Source organism: Anabrus simplex, chromosome 4 (genome assembly GCF_040414725.1).
Source record: "Anabrus simplex isolate iqAnaSimp1 chromosome 4, ASM4041472v1, whole genome shotgun sequence".
Classification (NCBI taxonomy): Eukaryota; Metazoa; Arthropoda; class Insecta; order Orthoptera; family Tettigoniidae; genus Anabrus; species Anabrus simplex.
The window spans coordinates 131056911-131082209 of NC_090268.1; the positions used below are offsets into that span (position 1 = coordinate 131056911).

At 41.9% G+C, this 25299-nt stretch overlaps 1 protein-coding gene across 1 annotated transcript in view; it reads right to left on the reverse strand.

Annotated features, from left to right (window-relative positions):
- The window catches only part of Dhit (Double hit), a 1255395-nt gene that overhangs the window by 681683 nt on the left and 548413 nt on the right, over positions 1-25299 (reverse strand). The window contains exon 3 of the mRNA XM_067145213.2: positions 1088-1150. Within this exon, the coding sequence (XP_067001314.1) occupies positions 1088-1099 (12 nt within the window). The 5' untranslated portion in view covers positions 1100-1150. The remainder of the gene's footprint in view (positions 1-1087; positions 1151-25299) is intronic.

The following is a 25299-nucleotide window of genomic DNA, read 5'->3' on the forward strand; positions in this document are numbered from 1 at the left end:
CCTTCTCAAGCGTAGTCTGTTTGTGTCCAGCCGTTGAGATTCTTTATTATTTTTCGCTCGTTCAGAACATCAACTTTGGGATTGCTGTCGAACGCGAGGCTGCTGGGCTGCGAGCATCGGAGTGTAAGTCTTGAATGCATGTTGTATGTTCAGTGAAGGGTTAATGCTTGTGGCAGCGAATGGACGTGTAACTGGGTAAGAGTTGTGGTTCTGTGTGTGCTATTCTGTGCTGTGTTCATATGCCGGACTCGTAGCCCAAGGGCCTGGAGGTCAGTTGAAGTTGGTTTCCTTTTCCGTATTACATTTATATTGCTTTTGGCATTATACCTTCTGTTCTGTTGTAATGTACCATACGAAGCCAATAAGTTTATTCGTTTATTGTTGTAAGGTGCTTCAGATACGTTTTGTAAATATTTTACTACCTTGTACTTTGGTACCTTAGAATAAATGAAAGATGTATTTACAGGTGGAAAACTCCCTAACCTCGGTTCACTTCGCTTTCCCTCTGGGTACGTTCCTTGTTTCTCGGCCTTAATGGTAGTACCTTCTCACACCATAGGCAATGCATACTCGTTCTCATAGGTATCAACATCATTTATGGGGACTGCATACACTATGGTCCTTACATGTCCACAAAGCCAAAAATCTAAAGGATTAAGATCAGGAGAACGGGTAGGCCGGTGCCCCATCATAATATGGCCATAACGCAACACGCTAGTAGGTTTACGGCCAATGTTTAGTTAGTAACATATTTCCGTCTATTGTTGCGTATGACCCTCCGTAAATTATTGGAACATCGTGATCATTTATGGTAGTGGTAAGTGGACCATAACCCCGAATATATTGGGTTTGCGACCAAAGTTTATACGACCTTCTTTTCCCGTTGTTTTTTGCGTGATACTTCCTTTGTAAATATTGGAACATCTTTCAAAGACATCCAATATATCAAGTAAATGTGATTAAACAACTATATCGGAAATGAACAAGTTTTAAATCCAGAAATAAACCATTGCGGATACAATGAAATAGGAAAACTGAAGTAACTTAGAGATAATATTTCTCAGTTTCCTGAAACATTTCTACTCACATGCTGAACCATCCAGTCTGTGTTTCTTCCACCAGTTATTGAGTTTAATGGTCTGGTACCCACCTGAAAAGAGAAAACAAGTAATTAAAGTTTCCTGAAAGGTAATTTGAAGTGCAAGAGAAAGCCGAGGGAGAAATTACTTTCCTCTATTATGATTAGACGTGGAAATTTAATTCTAAATATTTCACCTGTCGTCCACAATTGAAGTACGGCTATGGTCATATTTGTGTCTTGTGACGAGAGATTACGCTTCAGGAAATCTTACAAAAGAAGTGGCCGTATCGTAGCACATAAACCGGCAACTCCAAACTTGAAAATCAGTGCTATGGGATGAGACTCGAGGGGTCAATTTTCTTCCCATTAACTCAAAAATAAAAAGTTGCGTATATCCAAATTCACTCCTCACTAGAAAAGAACAGGAAGATTTTAACTCGGAGATTACTTCCCATAATTTCTTTATGTTGTAAATGGATTCATGTATTTTACCAGCATTTAGATTAACTACTAGTTACAGGGCGAGATGGCCGTGCTGTTAGGGACGCGCGGCTGTGAACTAGTATCCGGGAGATAGTGGGTTCGAAACCCTGAAGATGGTTTTCGGTGGTTTCCCACTTTCACACCAGGCAAATGCTAGGGCTGTACGTTAATTAAGGCCACGGCCACTTCCTTCCAACTCCTAGGCCTTTCCTATCCCATCGTTGCCATAAGACCTATCTGTGTCGGCGCGACGTAAAGCCACTAGCAGAACTCCTACTTATTCATTAGCATAGATCCTTATCGCAACCAAGTTAACCAGTTTAAATGTTTGTAATAATTGTTTCAATATTTGTAATACTTTAGTTTTGTATTTTATTTTTATGTAATTTATATTGCAACGTTTAAGTTTTTCTTCAGATTCCTAACTTTAGTTCATTTTCTCCTTCGTTTCTGTTTTCCTTTAATAATTGTTTTCTATACTATTTTAAATATAAATGTTACATAAAGGGCTCATTAACCTCAGTGACAAACTGTAACCATTAAATTTAATTCAGTTCAATTCAATTCAATAAAATGTCTTTCTTTCTTTCTATTAGAATCTATAATATACCGTTGACATTTCCTATTTTCTGGCCTTTTTTCCCAACTACCTGGGCTTGGAACTGATGTTGATTTAGCCAGATTTTATAACCGGATGTCCTTACTAACGCCTACCCTATGCAGAGGGCTGTATTCTCTCTTACGTGTTTCTATGGTGCTTGGTAGTGTGACGTAACAATTTATCAATCAGAAGCACCCATCCCCGAGCTACAGGAACTAACCTAATCAAATGACTGACCCTGTCTGGAATCGAACCTGGGACACTCTGAACCGAAGGCCACGACACTGTCCATTCAGCCAATGAGCGAGAGTAAAATAAAACGCTGATTGAAAATAGAAATTAATAATATAGACAGGAATATATTTGGATGGATAGAAATGGGCCTTTGTTTTGTGTTGGTTGCACTGTAGATTTCGTGGAGGATGCCATGTTCATTCGTTATAGTACAGTGCACGGAGGATTACGTAGACTATGGAGAGTATAAAAAATATGAATGAAAAGGGCAATGAATTGACTGTGTTGGGATCTACAACTACAGTATGCTTTCAGAAAACGACGAAGGATGGTATTAGGAGCGGGACGTCAGTATCGACACATTATAAGTTTTTTTTAAAGAACTGATTGTAAAACAAAGTGATCATAGAACAGAACGTCCAACACAGCCATATAAGGCCAAGGATATAAATTTACACATTTGAGTCCGAAGTCACTGGAAAGTGTGAAGGAAAATTGTGCGCCTAATTAAGGCATTCGTCTAGTGCGAAAATGTAAAACCACAGGAAAACATTTTTAGGGTTGTCGATGGTGGGGCGCGAATACACCACCTCTCGAATGCAAACTCATGGCTATACGACTCATACCGCGTAGCCGCGGTCCCATACTGACCTTTTACGTATTTTTGTGTCAGGCTCCATGGCTAAATAGTTAGGTCGCTGGCCTTTGGTCCGTGAGATCCCGGGTTCGATTCGCGACAGCGTCGGGGATATAACGTTAATTGGTTAATTCCGATTGCTAGGGAGAAAAAGTAGGGTCGCATCTTCACAGACCAGCAGGTCGCCTATAAGGTGTCAACTCGAAAGACCTGCACCAGGCCTCTCCGGAGGTCACACTACATTAAAATATTCATTCCTATCAAAGTTACTACTTCTTTATCAATTAACTTACTTCATTCATCACTTGTTCGTTTCTGTCAGTGTTTATATTTATGTGATGGGCTCCTTGGCTACCTTCGTGTTTGTCTAGTATTCTGAGTTGGAAGCTTATCCCTGTCAACATTGGACTTTTTGAGGTAAGCCGGCCCATGGATCTAAGGGCAGAGAGCCTGCCTATTAATCGAAGGTCCCGAGATTGATTCTCAGGCATTTTACCTGGACCTGAGAGCTGGCTCGAGGTCTACTCAGCCTACGTGAAGATAACTGAGGTGCTACCTAACGGACAGATAGAGGCCTCGATCTAGAAATTCAAGAACAACTTCCGAGAGGATTCGCCGCGTTGGCCACGCGTCACCTCGTTAAACTGCAGGCCATCGGGCTAAGCAGAGGTCCCTTTGTAGGACAACGCCCATCAGAGGTGCACTGCCATGTGGATCGTTCTTACTCAGGTAAGAGCATTTTTGAAAAAAATTAATAGGTTGTTTACCAGCCTGTACCATTTTGAGTTAATGACCTTTGTTTGAGAGGAAAATAACATAGCGATGTCAGCGAGAGCTTTCTGGCCTGTGATGTAGTGTGGACAGGGCCAAGACCACATGTCCACATAGTGGTTGGTACTGAGAGGAGCATGACCGCAGGAAATACAGACACTGTTAACCAAATCCCACATGCGTACAGCATATTGAGTACTTGTGTCGAGATCGCAGGGAGAGATTGGAAAATGCAGAGTGAAAGTTATAAGGGAAATGTGAGGGGTGTACAGGAAGTGTATCTGCTACAGTAGGTACATCTGTCAATGCCCTGTTATTTTCCAGAAGCACAACAGTGAATGTTTTCCGTTTAGCTTTACGTCGCATGTATGGCGTACTCACTGCACACGGGTGATCATCAGACAAGCAACCATTGCAGTAATGTCTGTGACACACAGCGAGTGTTTGTAAACATAAACTTACATAACCAGTTCGTGTTCTTGTTGTGATCCATTCTACTACTCTGACCTTCGTCCAGGTGTGTTTGTCACGAGAGGTCGCTTGTCCTGGCGACTGCAGTGACTCGCAGCATAAATCACTGTACTGTGGTATGTGTTCTTATCTATTGTACTACCTTATACAAAATATGGCTTTCACGAATGTCGTGCAAATATCATTCTCTGATGTTCGGTGTGATTGTAGTTCAGCATTACCTTTCCTCTATATTCTGTATTTTGAGAGAAGGCGGTTTGAGTTTAGGAAAGGTTATTCCACTGAAGCTCAACATGTAGGATGTCAGCAAGATATAGCAGATATCCTGTATTCTGGAGGTCAAATGGACTGTATCGCGATTGACCTATCCAAGGCATTTGATAGGGTGGATCATGGGAGACTACTGGCAAAACTGAGTGATAGTGGACTTGACAAAAGAGTGACTGAATGGCTGGCTATGTTTCTAGAAAATAGAACTCAGAGAATTAGTGTAGGCGAAGGTTTGTCTGTCCCTGTAATAATTAAGAGGGGAATTTCTCAAGGCAGTAATTTTGAACTTTAATGTTTTCTTATATACAGGGTGTCCCACCCAACTCTGCGACCCCAAATATCTCCGAAATGAAACAAAATATGAAAATTCCAATTGGCCAGGAACGTGACCATGTCAGGAGCTCACACAATGAGGTGCTGTGCACAATCCATAAAGGTGAACAAGTAGCACTTCCAACGCCAAGTTGAGTTTTTAAAATGGGACATGTATGCTTGTTCTAGCAAAATGAAAACTAGAGCTGCAATTGGTGATGACACACTTGGTTTCACGTTTCTAAACCTCATACGTTCTGAAATACGTGGCTGTTAGAGGATGGCAATGGCGCCACCGTTTCTGACGTAATGCAACGCATGTACTTCTGTGCTTAGAATAGGGGTTGCTTGCACTGGCCTGTAGCCTGCTGTAAACAAACCGATATCAGCTCGGCACGTTCTAGCTTCAGTGTCCCAGTGTCTCCTGATCTGGTCTGCAGTCATACTGTACCGTAATTCACGTACGTTTTGGATATTGCTTTCCATACTGACACATTAAGCCGTGTTTTCGTGTGGCGTGTAACAATTGCCGTCATCTAGCCGATATGCCGGCCTTCAGTAACGAAGAATACCAGGATATTATTTTAATTTACGGCGAATGGCGCAGAAATGCAACCGCAGCTGTGGCATTGTACGCTGAACGCTACCCATATCGACGGTGTCCTTCGCCTCGTACCATTGCCAACATCTGCACGAAACTCAGGGAATCAGGAAGCTGGGCTCCCACAAAGCGACAACGTACAAAGATAGCGACTGGCACTGGAAACGAAATTGCTATTCTGGCTGCTGTAGCGCACAATCCTCAGGTGAGTGTCCGACAGATTGCACGTGGTTCTGGAATAAGCCGCAGTAGTGTGAGCAGAATCTTGCAAAGGCATCGGTTTCATCCGTTCCATATCTCACTGCACCAGGAACTGTACGGGACGGACTTTGAATCCCGCATTGTATTCTGTCGTTTTTCATTTCAGCAGTTGCAAGTTCATCCAGAATTCCTACGTAATACGTTGTTTACGGACGAAGCTTCATTTACAGATCATGGTCATGTGAATCTGCGGAACATGCACTACTGGTCCCACTGGATTCGCCAAGTTGTCCATCAACGACAGTGGGGTGTCGTTGTTTGGTGCGGTATCATTGGTAACCGTATTTTAGGTCCCTATTTTTACCAGGGAACATTAAACGGACAGCGATATTCATCATTTCTGCAACACACTCTACCCCTCCTCATGGAGAATGTGGGATTGGAAACGCGTCTATCAATAAGGTTCCAGCATGATGAATGTCCCGCACATTCTGCATGAGTTTCCAGAGAAGTTGTGGATGCGACGTTTTCAAATAGGTGGATAGGACAGGGAGGTCCTGTGCGATGGCCACCTCGGTCCCCAGACTTGTCGCCATTAGACTTCTTTCTCTGGGGCACAGTGAAAATAGAGTGTATCAACGACAGTAGAGGATATGCAACATCGTAAGTTATTACTGCGGCGTGTGTGGCAATATCTGTAGAAACACTGCAATCCGTGCAACACTCTCTTGTTACCAGATTCCAAAAGTGTATTGATGCAAACGGAGGGCACTTCGAACATCTGTTGAAGTGACACTGTTTCATCGGACAAGACGCTACTGGTGATTTGTGGGTGGATTTCCATGCCAGATGTACTGCACAATAATGAATTTTACGAGGGCTATGGGCCACTAGTAAATGTGTTTAGAAAAGCGGAACCAGGTCTGTTATCACTAGTTGTAGCTCTAGTTGTCATTATGCTAGAATAAACATACATGTTCCATTTAAAAAAGCGCAACTAGGTGTTGGAGGTGTTATTTGTTTGCCTTTGTGGATTGTGCGTGCCTTCTCATTGTGTGAGCCCCTGACATGGGTACGTTCCTGGCCAATTGGACTTTTCATATTTTGTTTCATTTCTAAGATATTTGGGTCGTAGAGTTGGGTGGGACACCCTGTATATCAATGATATGTTTAAAGAAATGGAATCAAAGATAAGGCTTTTTTCAGATGATGTTATTCTGTAGAGAGTAATAAATAAGTTACACGATTGTGAGCGACTGCAAAATAGCCTCGATTAATAATGTCGTATGGCTTTAATGCCGGGATATCCCAGGACGGGTTCGGCTCGCCAGTTGCAGGTCTTTCTATTTCACTCCAGTCGTGATGAGGATGAAATGCTGATGAAGACAACACACACACCCAGCCCCCGTGCCGTAGGAATTAACCAATTAAGGTTAAAATCCCCGACCCGGCCGGGAATCGAACTCGGGACCCTCTGAACCGAAGGCTAGTACGCTGACCGTTCAGCCAACGAGTCGGACATAGCCTCGATAATGTTGTGAGATGGACAGTAGGCAATGGTATGATGATAGACGGGGTTAAAAGTCAGGTTGTGAGTTTCACAAATAGGAAAAATCCTCTCAGTTTTAATTACTACGTTGATGGGGTGAAAGTTCCTTTTGGGTATCATTGTAAGTACCTATGTGTTAATATAAGGAAAGATCGTCATTGGGGTAATCACATAAGTATGGTCGTACATAAAGGGTACAGATCTTTGCACATGGTTATGAGGGCATTTTGGGGTTTTAGTAAGGATGTAAAGGAAAGGGCATATAAATCTCTGGTAAAACCCCAACTAGAGTATGGTTGCAGTGTATGGGGCCCTCATCAGGATTACATGATTCAAGAAAGGGAAAACAAATCCAATGAACAGCAACTTGATTTGTTCTGAGTGATTTCCGACAAAAGAGTAGCGTTACAAGAATATTGCGAAGTTTGGGCTGGGAAGACTTGGGAGAAAGAAGACGAGCTGTTCGACTACGTGGTATGTTCCGAGCTGTCAGTGGAGAAATGGCGTGGAATGACATCAGTAGACAATAAGTTTCAGTGGTGTTTTTAAAAGTAGGAACGATCACAATATGAAGATAAAGTTGGAACTCTTTTATTTTATTTTTTGCTATTGGCTTTACGTCGCAACGACACAGATATGTCTTATGGCGACGATGGGACAGGAAAGGTCTAGGATTGGGAGGGAAGCGGCCGTGGCCTTAATTAAAGTACAGCCCCAGCATTTGCCTGGTGTGAAAATGGGGAACTACGGAAAACCATTTTCAGGGCTGCCGACAGTGGGGTTCGAACCCACTATCTCCCGAATACTGGATACTGGCCGCACTTAAGCGACTGCAGCTATCGAGCTCGGTAAAGTTGGAATTCAAGAGGACAAATTGGGGCAAATATTCGTTTATAGGAAGGGGAGTGAGGGATTTGGAATAACTTATCAACTTTCCAATTCTTTGCAATCATTTAAGAAAAAAAGTTAGGAAAACAATAGATAGGGAATCTGCCACCTGGGCGACTGCCCTAAATGAAGATCAGTAGTTACTGATTGATTGATTGATTGATTGATTGATTAAAACATTATTGAAAATGTGATATTTATCATTTATAATTGATTTTAACACGAAATCATTCTTAGAAAAGCGGTGAAATAGGGGAGTGAAATAGCCTGTTATCGAGGTGATCGCAGTTTGAGCACTATGAGATCTAAAGATCGTATATGTTTCTTTCAAATGACCTACTTGTTCAAAAATGACGCACGGGCAGCGCTAATGACGGCGTATGCGTGCACTCCGCCGGGGCAGAGGTATCATAAACCATTGTTAAGTGTAACATCAGTGTGTGGAAATTAAGACTATTTATATATTAAACTAGTGATTACCCGCGGCTTCACTCGAGTGGATTTGGTAATTTGATAAAAAGTAATCGTTCCTCGGTACTGCACCAAGACCATTATCTGAAAATCCTTAAAGTACAAACTCTCGCCGAAAAAAATTGTTTCATTTACCCCAGAACCTCTCTGTAAACCACATTTGTGGTATTGCCTTTTGGGGCTAAGATGACCAGGCTACTGGCAGAACATGTGACGCAGAAATGTATATGTGAAAAGCAGGCTTTCTCAAGTCGAAAACAAAAAATACGTATTTCTTTATTTATAAAGGAGATTCCAAATATCTATTTCCACGTCTGTGACATCTTCAGTGTATGAGATAAAAGTATCCCCATAAAAGGAATTCAACCATTTTATCTTTTCGTGAGCCACTGCGCGCTATGGCAATGACAGCTAGGATGGTGACATTTTAGAAGAATTGCATGTGAATATATGTGATGGCTGAAAATATGAGTAGTAATTACTAGAAAGGTGGCTACATGAACTGTGGACCTTCAACTTCGAATAGAAAATAAACCGAAATTTCACTGGCGGCAGCTAGTTCCGACGAGTCAGTTGACTCATTGAGACAAGTGAGAAACCAGTGATAGTGTTTATTTTTGAGTGATGGTTCGACACATGTCTTAGAAAAGGGCTAGAGCATCTTCTGGGTAATACTGGTCTCAATATGCCCAATCGCATGCAATTAAGAGATAGTGCAGCGTATCCTTGGTAAAGACATTTATTTGAAATCCTTGTGAGACATGAAAATTTGTATCTCGAATAAAACGTAGATAGTTATAAAATGTCTCCCAAATAATTGTACTAGAAGAACGTAGTATCAAAGAAATTAAGAAGTTCCTAGCAATAATTATTTTCATGTGCAATATAAGGAAGTCAAGAAATGATTACCGGACCACAAAGAAATTCACTCGGAGGGTTGTTTTGGTGAAATAATGATTCGCAAGTAAGTCTGGAATCTTTTGTATTTTAGTGACAATTCAACCTTCGATGGTGATTCTATCATAATCTTTACAAACCATACCTATTTTGGACAATTTAGATATCGTAGTCGTGTCTAGAAAATCCGCTATGTGATAATATTTCAGCTTAGAACTCTGACCAGAAACGTTCCGTCATCTAAGGTTCTGTATTACATGACCTTTATCAATGAATTTCCGATTTAAGTGTTACAAGTGCTGCGGGTCAGTAGTTCTTCTCTCAACATTGTCATATAACAGTCTCGGTCGGGCTGAGTGGCTCTGACGGTTGATTCGCTGGCTTTCTGATCCCAGCTTGGCAGGTTCGCTCCTGGCTCAGTCCGGTGATATTTGAAGGTGCTCAAATACGTCAGCCTCGTGTTGCTAGATTTACTGGCACATTAAAGAACTCCTGCGGGACTAAATTTCGGCACCTCGGCGTCTCCGAAAACCGTAAAAGTAGTTGGTGGGACGTAAAACAATTAACACTATTACTGTATTTTGTGGCACGACGATGATATGCTCCAGTGGGCAAGAGATGGAACGGTGTTCGGTCTAGTGATCAGTGTATAAACAGATGCTGGATTGTTCGTAAATCGACAGACCTCTAGCTCTTAAACCATTCTTTAAAGCCAACCGATTTTATCTGGATCCAATCCCGCATCCTAGTGTGTAGAAAAAGGATGTTGTTGTCGTGTTTTATTAAATGAAGAAAGCCATACTTTCCAGAGTCGACTTAGTCAAATAGGATATAACAAACTTTCCAGTCTGACACACACACACACACACACACACACACACACACACACACACACACACACACACACACACAAAACTTCAATATAGATTATAGCACTACCAACATACCTGCACAAATATACACTATTACACAAAGAATGACATGTTTCGTTCTACAAGAACATCCTCAGATTCTATCAAATCACTTAAATCATGCATACATCTCTACAGTATTGATTACGTTGCGTAAAGAGAGTTAGATGATAATATGAACAAGTATTAAGAAACTATGATTTTATAAGTACTCAACCATCACCGTATTAATATAACGAAAATAAAACTCTACTTTGAAATTGTGTGTATTTGACGGACTAGAAAGTTTTTATGTCCTGTTTGATAAAGGATGTCTCAACCAAATACACTACTTGGTTTCTTCTTTTTTCGCAATTTGTTTTACGTCGCACCGACACAGATAGTTCTTATGGCTACCGTGGGATAGGAAAGGTCTAGGAGTGGGAAGGAAGCGGCCGTGGCCTTAATTAAAGTATAGCCGCAGCATTTGCCTGAGGTGAAAATGGGAAACCACGCTCTGCTACCAATGTAACCTTTACTACGGTGGTTACACGAATAAGTACTAAACACAAATAAAAGAGGGAAGTAAGAGTAGCTACACCACTATCAGGAAACACTATACACGCAGAGAAACATCAGCTGGCCTACGCGGGTCTCAGCCAACAACAACATAATACGAAATATCAGTAGGGCCAACTAGTGGATAATAAACCAGGAAAGTGGAAACAGGGAGGACCTACCGAGGGCATGGACATGGCTTAGATTGCAGACTCCGAAATAAATCGCCGTGATCCTTAAATTTGAAAATATTATTTACAAGTGAAATTTTACAAATACATTCCGTACAAAATCCACCAGGTAACAACTTACGAACTATAATCTCCGTGATACACCTATCTTAGAGTTTCTTTGATAATGGGCTTCACTAGGAGTTTCAAACTTCAAACCAACTATACAACTAGTTACAAATACAGTAGTACAATGCAAGTTAGTAGTATAAACGAATTAGAATTTACAGTGAAGTGAATTTACTCTCCTAAACTCGTGCATCAAGAGACACTGAACTACCAGAGGCAAAAGCCAAGGTAAATGTATTAAATTACAATCTACATCTTAGTGAAGTAAGAAATGGGAATGCCTCGAAAACAAACAGGGAACCCCAGCAGAAAAGCTAAGGCGTCGTAAATAATTAATTTGGCGAATTTAGGTTAGGCTAGGGCAGACTCCTATACGAAATAGCAACTGAACATTACGGAAATTTTAACCGGAACGGAAAGTAAGAGTGCTTACCCAAAGGTGCGCTATCCCGGAAGCGAGGCCTCGCACACGTCGCAGACCAACACAGACTAAAGGCAGATCAGGCCAAGACAAGACCAAATTATTGCGAACACTGCCTCGCTCACTATATATAGGAAAACTCAGGCCTTGGAGTAGCCAATCAGAATGCATGAGTCCGCCCATCCCCTCCTATGTTCACCAATCACAGTTCCTATTCCGATCGCGAACTTTAACTAACATTCTCGAATACACACGTTCGCGGATCTTCCATTTCCAGAATAGTAAAAAAATCCTTCTAGAGAACATAACCCACAAAAGGCACACACCCTGTTCAACAATTTTCTAGATACTTCCAGTAAGTACAGAATTGAAATCTACTATTTACAAATACATATGTTACAAATATTACACAGTACAGGTTAGGTCATTACGAATAAAACATTATATCATACTTTACAAATAAAGTCTTCAAAAACACTTTCCACTTCCACTATATTGATCACCTGTGACATTTTATTTAAACTTTCCGCGCCCAGGTTTCCGTGCCAGAGCACGCCTACCATCGCATTCTTAATTTCAAATTAGTTTAACGGAAATTTAAATTCATTTTGATATTTACATAAGTAATTACTAGCCATTTCTGTTCTTCATTTAATTCCTTTAGTAGAGTTCCAAACTTCATAAAACCATCTGCTCTGATATCTAAATTTGTTAACAGGTTCGTTATAAGTGCCATTAACTTAAACGTGTCCATTAGTGTGTGGATTTTTATGTACAACTAGCTGTTACCCACGACTTGCCTCGCGTGAATGTCGTAATTTGATAAAAGTAATCGTTCCTCCGTACTGTACTAAGATAGTATATGAAAATCCCTAAAGTATAAAAACTCACCGAAAAATTGAGTTTCTTTTATCCCAGAGCCTCTTTGTAAACCACGTGTGTGGGAGTTAAGATGACCAAGGTACTAGCCGTGCTAATTCTGGAACATGCCACATAATAAGTGTACATGTGAGAAACAGTCCTCTCTGAAGTCGACAAGAATACATACATATTTCCTTTTTTTAAAGGAGGTTTCAAATACCTATTTCCAAAGCAAAGCAAAGCAAAGTCACCTCCGTACAGGCCATGAAGGCCCTTGGAGGAGTGGAAGGTAAAGGCTTCCACCATTGTTAACCTCGGCACGTGACGGGATAGAGTGGTTAGCTCTACGCCCGGCCGCCTTTGCCCCCAGGAATTAACTTGGTACTCATGTTTGGTGTAGCCTAAGTGAACCTCTGGGCCATATGCACCTCCGGAAGTGGAAATCTCATTTCTTAAATTTTACGACTTCCTGACGGGGATTCGAACCCACGTCCTTCTGAGCAAACCGAGCACGCCTTTACCTCCTCGGCCAGACAGCCCCTAAATACCTATTTCCACGTCTGTAATATCTTCAGTTTATAAGATATATGTATCCTCATAACATTAATTACACTCATTCTTCACTTCTTTCTAACCACGTTCCACCCCACCCCTTAATAGGATTTTCCGAAAACAAAATACGCGTGCTCCTTTATTTTTAAATGAGATTGCAACTACCAATTTTAACATCTGTATCAGGTTTGTTTCGGAGATATGCTCGTTTTAAAAACTCACCCATTTTCACTCCTTTTCACCTCCCCTATGTGAATTTTCCGAAAACAAAAAAATTGTGTTTCTTTATTTTTAAAGGAGGTTCCAAATACCAATTTTTACGTTTTTAAACCGTCAAGTTTTGATACAGATATCATCATCATCATCATCATCTGTTTACCCTCCAGGTTCGGCTTTTCCCTCGGACTCAGCGAGGGATCCCACCTCTACCGCCTCAAGGGCAGTGTCCTGGAGCTTCAGACTCTTGGTCGAGGGATACAACTGGGGAGTATGCCCAGTACCTCGCCCAGGCGGCCTCACCTGCTATGCTGAACAGGGGCCTTGTAGGGGGATGGGAAGATTGGAAGGGATAGGAAAGGATGAGGGAAGGAAGCGGCCGTGGCCTTAAGTTAGGTACCATCCCGGCATTCGCCTGGAGGTGAAGTGGGAAACCACGGAAAACCACTTCGAGGATGGCTGAGGTGGGAATCGAACCCACCTCTACTCAGCTGACCTCCCGAGGCTGAGTGGACCCCGTTCCAGCCCTCGTACCACTTTTCAAATTTCGTGGCAGAGCCGGGAATCGAACCCGGACCTCAGGGGGTGGCAGCTAATCACGCTAACCACTACACCACAGAGGCGGACTGATACAGATATACTCATTTTATGATTTATCCCCCGTTTCACCCCTTTGGCGACGGAATATCCAAAAATACTTCCTTAGTGAGCACTTACACTGTAGTAAAAATGTATCCCCAAAATTGTGTGTCTTTATGTCCAGTAGGCTTGGCCCGGCTATGATGAGTCAGTCAGTCAGTCAGTCAGTCAGTCAGTCAGGACATGTTATTTTATAGATACTCATTTTGTTTACTGGAGCTTATTTTATACTATAGCCCATTTTTCCATGTTGCATTTGGTATACGACCTGCTGCGTGACATGCATTGCTACCTTTGACACTGGGTGGTTATCACGTCGTTAAAACATGGCCATATTATTTCAAGCGTAACTGTAGCAATGTCTCATTGACAGTAAATACTTTACGGACGAATTCCTTTGTTATTTTGTCTAATCGCAATGTCCCTAGGGGCCATCTCGCCATGTTTTTATCTGCATAGTGTATTCTTTGCCACCGACAAACAACGTTTTGCGTATAATGTCACTGATCTGATGACAGTTCGATATATTTGAGAGGTTAAAAGCTTTTGTTGTCACAAATTAATCCAGTCACCTGTTATTTCATCCAAACAACACTTGTTTGAAGTGAGTTTATATGGATACTATGTGGATACTTCTAATGTAATTGCGATAGAATAGCACTTCACTAACGATTGTAAGATATTTAGAGAGATTGGGAACCCCGCAGATACAGCTAGTCTACAGGCTGCCCTCTCAAACGGTGCTGTTCTGGGAAACTTAATATTAATCCAGAAAAATGTGTATATTGACCGATAAGAAACTGGAGGAACATAATATGCGACCCGCTGCGCAGAAAAGGACCAAACATTGGTAACGGAAATTTTACAGTGCCTGGGGTGTAAAAATCGCATTTCTATGTTTTGACTTCTTGCACTACCTATGGGTATTCTAATGCAGCAGTTCGAGTCTTTGAAACACGAAGTCATGAACACTTTGTAAAATTAGTAAGAAGTTAGTGAAAGCTCAAAATGCGTTATTTTAAAAATATGCTTAACAGCAACAGTCAATAATGAATATACTAATCTGAAATATGGCACCTAGAAGCATGAACTCTTATTTTGTTAATGCTCGGCATCTTATGCCAATTTTAGAACCACAACAATCTCTTTCTTCCTTCCTTCCTTCCTTCCTTCCTTCCTTCCTTCCTTCCTTCCTTCCTTCCTTTCTTTCTTTCTTTCTTTCTTAATCCGTTGCCGTCCAGGGTTGTTATTTTCCCTGCGAGGGAGACTACCTCTATCGCCTCAAGGGCAGTGTCCTTGAGCGTGAGTCTTTGGTTTTGGGGATACAACTCGGCTGAAGGGAAAGAACCTCGCCCAGGTTGTCTCATCTGCTATGCTGAACAGGAGCCTTGTGGCGGGATGGAAAGATTGGGAGAATCGACCGTGGTCTTAAGTTAGGTACCATCCCGGCATTTGCCTGGATGAGAAGTGGGAAACACCGAGCTCGATAGCTACAGTCACTTAAGTGCGGCCAGTATCCAGTGTTCGGGAGATCGTGGGTTCGAACCCCACTATCGGGCAGCCCTGAAGATGGTTTTCCGTGGTTTCCCATTTTCACACCAGGCAAATGCTGGGGCTGTACCTTAATTAAAGCCACGGCGGCTACCTTCCCTTTCCTGTCGCATCGTCGCCATAAGACCCATCTGTGTTGGTGTGACGTAAAGCCAATAGCAAAATAATGTGGGAAACCACGAAAAACCACTTCGAGGGCGACTGAGGTGTGAATCGAGCCCCTACTCTACTTAGTTGACCTCCAGAGGCTTAGGGGAATCTGTTATAGCCTTCTTACGACATTTCAAATTTTGTGGCAGAGCCGGGAATCGAACCTGGGCTTCCTGGGATGGCATAATAATAATAATAATAATAATAATAATAATAATAATAATAATAATAATAATAATAATAATAATAATAATAATAATAATAATAATAATAATAGACCTGAAAGAAATGGGCCTACGACCAGATGACGCAAACAAACGAGACCTTTTTAGAACAAGCATCGTGACCTTTGGGACCTCCCGGGTTGAGACATGCATAACTGGTGCAACGTGGTCGGATGAATTCCGTCTTCGACACAACGAACTAATGAAAACCTCCTGGATCAATTGAAAATTGAATAAATATCAGAATATAAAATGAAACTTATCGTGGTCGCTAGTTGTAATACTGTTATTTGCTTTACGTCCCACTAACTACTTTCACGTTTTCTTCGGAGACGCCGAAGTGCCGGAATTTAAAGTGCAGAGTTCTTTACGTGCCGGTTAATAATGATGTTGATGCTTGTTGTTAAAAGGGGCCTAACGTCTAGGTCATCGGCCCCTTATGGTAAGAAATGAGACGAAATGTAATGATAATTTAAAAGTTCAAAATCATCCTCTGACCAGAATTTCAAAACATGACGATGAAGAATGAATGGATGAATATGAATTTAAAACAATCAATGGATCCGACCCGCAATGCCTGACCTTCCCAGAAACTATCTTAAAACAATAGTATTACTGACCAAGGGACTGCTTCTATAGCTCAATACTGAATCGATGATGCTTGCAAGCATTAGGGGCCCAAAATATAGGTCATCGGCCTCTCATAGTGGTACTTATCGCTTGGAAAGTAAAACCATGGTATTTGTCATGGTGCGTTACTAATCAAAAGTATCATAGACTCGCGGTATTCCACGCATTATGGTACTACTCACAGGTAATGATATTCGCACATGTAATACAGACCTATGGTGTTTCGCACATAGCGGCGCCATTTACAGGCAACGCAAACCTATGGTTTTCATCACATAAGTGTACTAATCACAGGGACTCGTACTATCCCGTGGTGTTCCTTATGTAGTGGTTATTAATCATAGGCAAGCCAGAACCCTGGTGTCGCTCATATAGTGCTACTAATCACAGGTAACCTAAAAGCCTGACCGCACGGTGCTCCTGCGTGCTACTAATCACAAACCTATTTGGTACCTGACATAGTGGTACTACGCGCAAGTAATAGCGAACCATGGTAATCCCCGCGTGGTGGTACTAATCACAAGTAAGTTCATGGTTCTAATCCAATCATCCTTTGGTCGCCCCTTTTAGTCGCCTCTTACGGCAGGCATTGGATACGGTGGGTGTATTCTTCGTCTGCGTCCCCCACCCATAGGGGACTGTGTGTTTGGTCCGCGAGAGGTATTTTATTTCCCTCAAGTCCACCGGCAAGCCGGTTAGGACCCCCCTATCCGCCACCTGGGACGCGCCACGTGGGAGTATCACCTCTCCCCCTGCTACGCCTGCGTAGCAGGTTCGTGGCAAGACAGGTCGGACAGGATAGATGAAATAGAGGAGCCTGGCACAAGTAAGTGGAAGCAATGCCGGGACTCAGCTAAGGACCCCGTGATCGCCAACCTACGTTCCCAAATTTAGAGCCTCTGGGGTCCCATCTAGTCGCCTCTTACGACAGGCAGGGGCGACTGTAGGTGTATTCTTCTTCTGCGTGCCCCACCCACAAGGGGTGGCAGTAAATGTCCCGAAACGACGCTGTCTTATAGTGAGCATCTTCAAATACCGCCAAACTGGTCCCTGGTTGAACGATTGTCGAATAATAATAATAATAATAATAATAATAATAATAATAATAATAATAATAATAATAATAATCGTAGGCCTCCACTACCGTGTGCAGGTAGTTGTTAGTTGTAGATAAGCAGCCTGCGTGTGAATTTCCCAGTTCTGTTGCAGTCTATCAGATGACAAAGAAAACAGAACTCTACTAGACAGTTTTACGACTGAGTTTTAATTTAAGTTTTTCGCGTAAAACACCCATTTGTCACCGAGAAGTTTACATGCCGACATCGTACGATATGTTGAACGGATTGGGCATTTTTTTCGCCCTTCAAACATCTGATCACCTCTGCCAAATTTGAAGCCGTGATCTTGGAATCCGGAAGGCGACGCTCTACTATGCATATTCTTGACTTTAAGTGCCGTAAACGTTCGAATGCTCTTAATACAAGAGGGAACAAACCAGTCACATGCATGCAGACGCCACTTGTTGAAACACTGGCTACCTGTTATGAGTCTCTTCTGATCTCCTCAACCCTGGTAATTACAAGAACAAAGAGACAATTGTTATAGAGTGTTTTGTTTCTTTTGTCTTCCTTTTATTCCTTCCGCTCCCCTTACCCTCCCGTAGGACTTCTCCGTCCCAGGCCTGGTAACTTGCACGAGAGGGAAGAAACAGAGTTTTGCCAATCTTGACGTTAACACTGGTGGAATGATTTTGGATTCCTTGTTGCTCATAACAATGCTTCAGTTAAGCAGCTGCTTAGTTCTTTATTATCTGGGGAGGAATGCTTAAAAAATATTCAATGCAACAGTAGAAAATGTGTCAGGTGGATCATGACAGATTTGAGTCTTTTTTTCTCAAAGTCTTACACAAAAGCTCAAAATATTTGAAGTCAAAGCCTTAACCCGTCAGTCTCCATAGCTCAGGTGGCAGCGCGCCGACCTCGCACCGCTGGGATTCGTAGTTCAAATCGTGGTCACTCCATGTGAGATTTGTGCTGGACAAAGCGGAGGCGGGACAGGTATTTCTTCGGGTACTCCAGTTTTTCCTGCCATAATGGTGGTGATGTGATATGTAAGATGTAGCAGTTGGAACGAAGTGGCTACGTCCTTAATTAAGGTACAGCCCCAGAATTTGCATGGTGTGAAAATGGGAAACCACAGAAAACCATCTTCAGGGCTGCCGACAGTGGGGCTCGAACACAATATCTCCCGGATGAAAGATCACAGCTGTGCACGCCCCTAACCGCACGGCCAACTCAAAATCCAAATCCAAAAGCCAAAATCAAATTTGGATATATTAGAAAGTGTGACTAAATTAGGTGCACACATTCAGGCTTACAGCTTCGGAATTAAAGATCCAATCCGAAAGGTTCAATTTGATGGTCCTCAGTTAAATCTGTGAGGGTGGCTTTTTAATACATACATACATACATACATACATACATACATGCATACATACATACATTATGAACAACATTTTTAATATTGCTAGACCCTCTCCTGCTTTTGAAAATGTACAGGGTGGATTCTTCATCCATCGCGGATCATCTGCGCAAGGAAGCAGCACCCGACAGTGAAATTAATAAGTATTACAACAAAATTCCTAAAAGTGTTTTGATTAAGGAATTGAGAGATGACAGTATACAGCTTCTAAATATCATACTTTGTCCCGTATTGGCTCAACACAACTAAAGTTATGTTACAAGAAGTTTCCCACCTTGCAATACTTGTCAGTTTCTTATAGCTAGTTTATTATTTACATAACATAATCCAGCTTAATCTCTGAATATAATACTAAATATAACATCTTTCGTTCCAATTATGGAACATCTTCAGATAAAAGATTTAACGAAAATTGACAAGACAAACAAAACACTTCTGATGATGATGATGATGATGATGATGATGACAAGATAAAATGTTCGTTCATGCTGGGTTAAAAATTTCCAACAAGTTAATATCCAAGTTAACGAATAAAATCGACGTAAGGGGTCTTCTTTTAAGTATTGGAAGGTGGGAATCTCCTTGTAACATAAACCTTAGATGACAGTATGAGAAAATGACCGAGTGAATCGGATCAAACAACGAAGGGTTCAGTAAAAAAATCATTCTTCCCAGTGTAATACACAGAGTTTCCCAACACTTATTTAACGCCAAATTTCACCGCAATTGTAACGTGTCTTAGAAAATTAAGAGCTTATTTTTCATCGTTTTACAAGTTTAGAAAGTTCCATTGCCGGTTATCAAACTGTTGACCATTTATTATTTCATTGTGGATTACTTGAGAGAGAAGGAAGCGTTTTAATTAATTATATTTTAGGTACAGTAGTTGCCAGTGAGCAAATATAGGTTAGTCAAAAATTATTTTAAAAAGTTCTTACGTTTCACGATCTCAATTATATTTGAACAATTGTGAAAAAGGTATAATATAGTTTTGTTTATATGATATTATTATTATTATTATTATTATTATTATTATTATTATTATTATTATTATTATTTTGTTTACTTATGTACATCATAACAGACTTCGAATTAACAATGTATCTCACACGTAATTAGAAAATTAGGTACCGAGCTCGATAGCTGCAGTAGCTTAAGTGCGGCCAGTATCCAGTATTCGGGAGATAGTGGGCTCGAACCCCACTGTCGGCAGCCCTGAAGATGGTTTTCCGTGGTTTCCCATTTTCACATCAAGCAAATGCTGGGGTTGTACCTTAATTAAGGCCGCTTCCTTCCCACTGCGCGTAGAGGCGTGCGGCTGTGAGCTTGCATCCGGGAGATAGTAGGTTCGAATCCCACTATCGGCAGCCCTGAAAATGGTTTTCCGTGGTTTCCCATTTTCACACCTGGTGCTGTACCTTAATTAAGGCCACGGCCGCTTCCATCCAGCTCCTAGGCCTTTCCTATCCCATCGTCGCCATAAGACCTATCTGTGTCGGCGCGATGTAAAGCCCCTAGCTTCCTTCCCAGTCCTAGCCCTTTCCTCTCCCATCGTCGCCATAAGACCTATCTGTGTCGGTGCGACGTAAAGCCAATAGCAAAAAAAAAAAGTTACATTTGTAAGTAATATGCTTTGAGTAAGGAATGTAGTATTACTTTCATGTAATGAAGCATTCTGTGAATATATGGTATGAAAGAAAAATACATACATATTCAGCATGGAGTTGTATGCCTTTCACTGCTCAGACTGAAAGTCTCTATGAATTACAAACACCGCTGCAATCCCGTACTTGCAACTAGCTCTATGGCCTCGTTTAGTTCGATAACTCTTATCCTTAAAATCGTTAGAAACCGAGTCTAACCCTTTATGACTGAATCCTCTGGGTAAGAGGCTATGTCGCTACCCCTAGACCGTGCGACCTGCTAAATACCACTGCTTTAGTGTACCTCAAAGCCGGAGTATTCCCCATAAAATTCGTAAGGCTTCTTTCATAGCTGCCAGTATTCCCGACTGAACGCGATCAGAAGGCTGGCTCATCCATCAAAGAGTACAGGGAGCTTTTAAAGAGTGAAGCCGAGTGAAGTGGAGGGCATTGAGCTGAGAAAGTGGAAGTGCAGTCGGGGCTTGCAGCCAATGACATGCGACCTAATGAAGTGTGCACGACCTCATATGCTGTGAAATTCACCAAAGGAGAGCTCAGGACATCAAAACATTACTTCTCTCCCGTTTATTACTTAGAAATTCCCACTATTCGCAGGTTGTTCCAATAGGCTAAATTGCCGTACATTTAAAGGCAAATTGTCTACTGACATTAAAAAGAATACGTTCTGTAAGAAGTTACGAACAACATTAAAAGAACTCAGTGTTAGCTACGAAATATGGAACTAGAACAGGACGATCTTTTCAAGTACTTAAAGAGGAATCATGGATGAAATTTTGAACTGCAATTTACGACTTATCACTACCAAATTTGAAACACAACACGGACATAAAATTAGTCACGCAGAGGTGGATCGTGGTTAATTAATTAACCACTTCGGATAAGGTTGAATATATACTGTATTTAGCTACAAAACTCAACTTTATCATCATCAGTGTTCGGCTAGAATGCTTTGTGGTCCCAACATTAACCACAACCTTAGTTTTCAGTACGGCCATCAGAGAGAAGAGCCCGCGTTTTTTGTGGTCAAAAATTTAACCACAATGCATTTCCGATAGCTAATAGCAGCACACGAAGTTTATTCAACCGGTAAGTTAATATTTCTGTTATTTATTTGCATAATACTATGTTATATCAGTGAGTTATTAGTAAAAGTGATAGTTTTTGCTATGACTGTAATCGATTGCGAAACCTGTAGCCAAATATGTGATTATACTTTAGGCTTTGTAACCAGCTGTCCAATCTAACCTCACTTTTTCATTTTGCAGGTCTTGCTTTTCTTGCTAAATTATTGGTTCTTCTCCAGTTTCCTGTGGTTTTTCTGTCATATTAGCTGAGTACAAAGTGTGTTTTGTAGACTAAATTCGAAATGTTGACAAGAATGTGTTGTGCGTAGATGATACGGAGATAATAATATGAAAGCAGTAACTTGAAAACTCTCGTAAACGTATTACAGCTTGCTTAGATGCTCTTTGAAACAGTTAAGCCTGTACAGATGGCGCAGCAAGTGAGTGCAGTGCTCAACGGTAGCGATCAGTGAGACATTGATGTTCCGAGTGGAGAGTGTGCGTCAGCATGGGCAGGCATAAGGATGTTACAGAATGACAAAAAGGGACAATCGTGCCCATGGCCATATGGTGCGTGAAGTTGCTGTATTTCTTGGTATTTCGCAGCGGACTGTTGTGGTTTACTACACGTGGCCATGAAACACGAGGTCAGAATTGTGGTCGGAAGAAGATTGATTGATTGATGATTGTTGTTTAAAGGGGCCTAACATCTAGGTCATCGGCCCCTAATGGTACGAAATGAGACGAAATGGAATGACATATTAAAAATCTAAAATTCTCCACTGACCAGAATTCTAAAACGTGAGAAGGAAGAATGAATGGATGGACATGAATTTAAAACAATCAGTGGTTGCGACCCGCAATGTCTCACATTCACATAAACAGACGTGACAATATAGTATTTCTGACCAAGGGACTACTGCTATAGCATAACACGGAATCGATTATGCGTGCAGTCAAAAGGGGGTCCTAAATCGCAGTTATCCGCCCCTCATAACGGTACTGATCGCTATCAAAATAGAGCCATGGTATTTGTTCTGTTGCGGTACTAATCAAAAGTAGCAGAGACTTGCGGCATTCCACACATTATTGTACTACTCAGAGCTTATGAAATTCGACATAATACAGACCTATGCTTTTCTCACTTTGCGGCGCCATTTACAGGCAACGCAAACCTATGGTGTTCATCACATAAGAGTACTAACCACAGGGACCTCTCCCTATCCCGTGGTGTTCCTCATATAGTGGGTACTAATCACAGGTGAGGCAGGTCCATGGTAGCTATCATCCCATGGTCCCGCTCATATGGTGGTACTAATCACAGGTACTGCAAAAGCCGACCGCGCGGTGCTCCTGTGTGCTACTGATCACAAACCAATTTCGTACCTAATGTAGTGGTACTACGCACAAGTAAAAGCAACCCTTGGTGTTCTCCGCGTGGTGGTACTAATCACAAGTAGTTTCATGGTTCTAATACAATCAACCCTTGGTCGCCCCTTTTAGTCGCCCCTCACGACAGGCAGGGGATACCGTGGGTGTATTATTCGTCAGCCTCCCACACCCACAGGGGGTGTGTGTTTGGTCCGCGAGAGGTATTTTATTTCCATCAAGTCCGCCGGCAAGCCGGTTAGGACCCCCCTATCCGCCACCTGGGACGCGCCACGTGGGAGTATCACCTCTCCCCCTGCTACGCCTGCGTAGCAGGTTCGTGGGGTCGGAAGAAGATCCTGAGAGGGACCGGAGACGCGTTTCACGGCTTGCGAATGAAAATCGCTTCCAAACCCGACAGGAATTGCTGCAGTCAGTGAATGAAGATCCATTCCATCCTGTTAGCGAGTGACATTGCGACGGGAACTGCATGCAGTGAACATTTGTAGTCGGTCTCCTCGCAAGAGGTCATTGCTTACACAGGCATAAAAGGCTGCGCGTTTTCAATGGGCTAGAAAATCATCGAACGTGGACAGTAGCTGACTGGCGGGACGTAATGCGGTCTGACGAATCACATTTTTTCCTGTATTCCAATGAAGCACGACGTCCAGTGCACCGAAGGCCGAATGAAGGATTTCATCCTGGATGTATGCAAGGTCAGGTTCAGGCCGGAGGTGGGTCTGTGATGTTTTGGGTGTTTTTCGTATCATGGATTGGACTCCGCTTACTGGGGTGAGCACTGACATGTACCAGCTTCTGGATGTTGCATTTCATTCAACATCTGCATGATGAGTATGCTACTGATAGCCCGATGTTTCATTGTGAAAATAGCAATGTTCTTCGGGCTGGACGCATATGTGACTGGTTTTATGAACCCTACCCCACCCTATTACATCTCGAGTGGCCTGCAAAATCTCCTGACTTCAGCTCCCATTTAAAATCTATGGGGGACAATTTGGTTCGGCAGGTAAAAGGCTAACATCGGCATCTCCGAAATTTGTTGGAACTGTGTGATCAAATCCTCAGCGAATGGATTAATCTGGAAACGACGTAGCTGTACAACTTGTGGACTCACTTCCTCACCTAATCCAGGCGGTTATAAAGTTCAAAGGCGGAGCAACGTGGTGTTAAATGATGCTTGCAATGATTTCTCCAGGGGCGACTAATTTTTTGTCCGGTAAGCTTATCAGTAAGATGTATAACCACACAAAATTTGGAGTCGATTAGTTAATTTGTTGCGAAGTTATTAAAAAATAATATTAACTTTTTTATATATTGCATGGAAAATGCTCCTTTAGGTATACTTTTTGATATTTTGGGGCTATTTTAGGAGCATAACTATGATGATAATATTCAACAGATAATAGCCCCAGGGGCTCTGAACTTTGGAGCGTGGGTTGGCGACCACGGGGCCCTTAGCTGAGTCCTGGCATTGCTTCCACTTACTTGTGCAGGCTCCTCACTTTCATCTATCCTATCCGACCTCTCTTGGTCAACTCTTGTTCTTTTCCGACCCCGACGCTATTAGGTTTGCGAGGGCTAGGGAGTCTTTCATTTTCATGCCCTTCGTGGCCCTTGTCTTCCTTTGGCCGATATCTTCATTTTTCGAAGTGTCGGACCCCTTCCATTTTTCACTCTGATTAGTGTAATATAGAGGATGGTTGCCTAGTTGTACTTCCTCTTAAAACAATAATCACCACCACTTCAACAGATAATAGAATGCAGAACCACATTTAATTCCCGTACATATTCAAACATTATTTGGCGCGCGGCTGTGAGCTTGCATCCGGGAGATAGTAGGTTCGAATCCCACTATCGGCAGCCCTGAAGATGGTTTTCCGTGGTTTCCTATTTTCACACCAGGCAAATGCTGGGGCTGTACCTTAATTAAGGCCACGGCCGCTTCCTTCCAACTCCTAGGCCTTTCCTATCCCATCGTCGCCATAAGACCTATCTGTGTCGGTGCGACGTAAATCCCCTAGCAAAAAAAAAAAAACAACATTATTTGAAAATTTCAGATGAAAGTGATAAAAACTCTGTCGAAGGAGTATTTTATACATAGCAAAAGGCTAAAAATAATTTAGGTAGAAAATGAAATGGAATTTTTTAAGTAAAATATTTTTAAATCTGCTCTGGACTGGAAGTTACTACCTCATGCTTCAAGCTAAATATATTCCAGTGGGACTATTGAAATAATAGTCCGA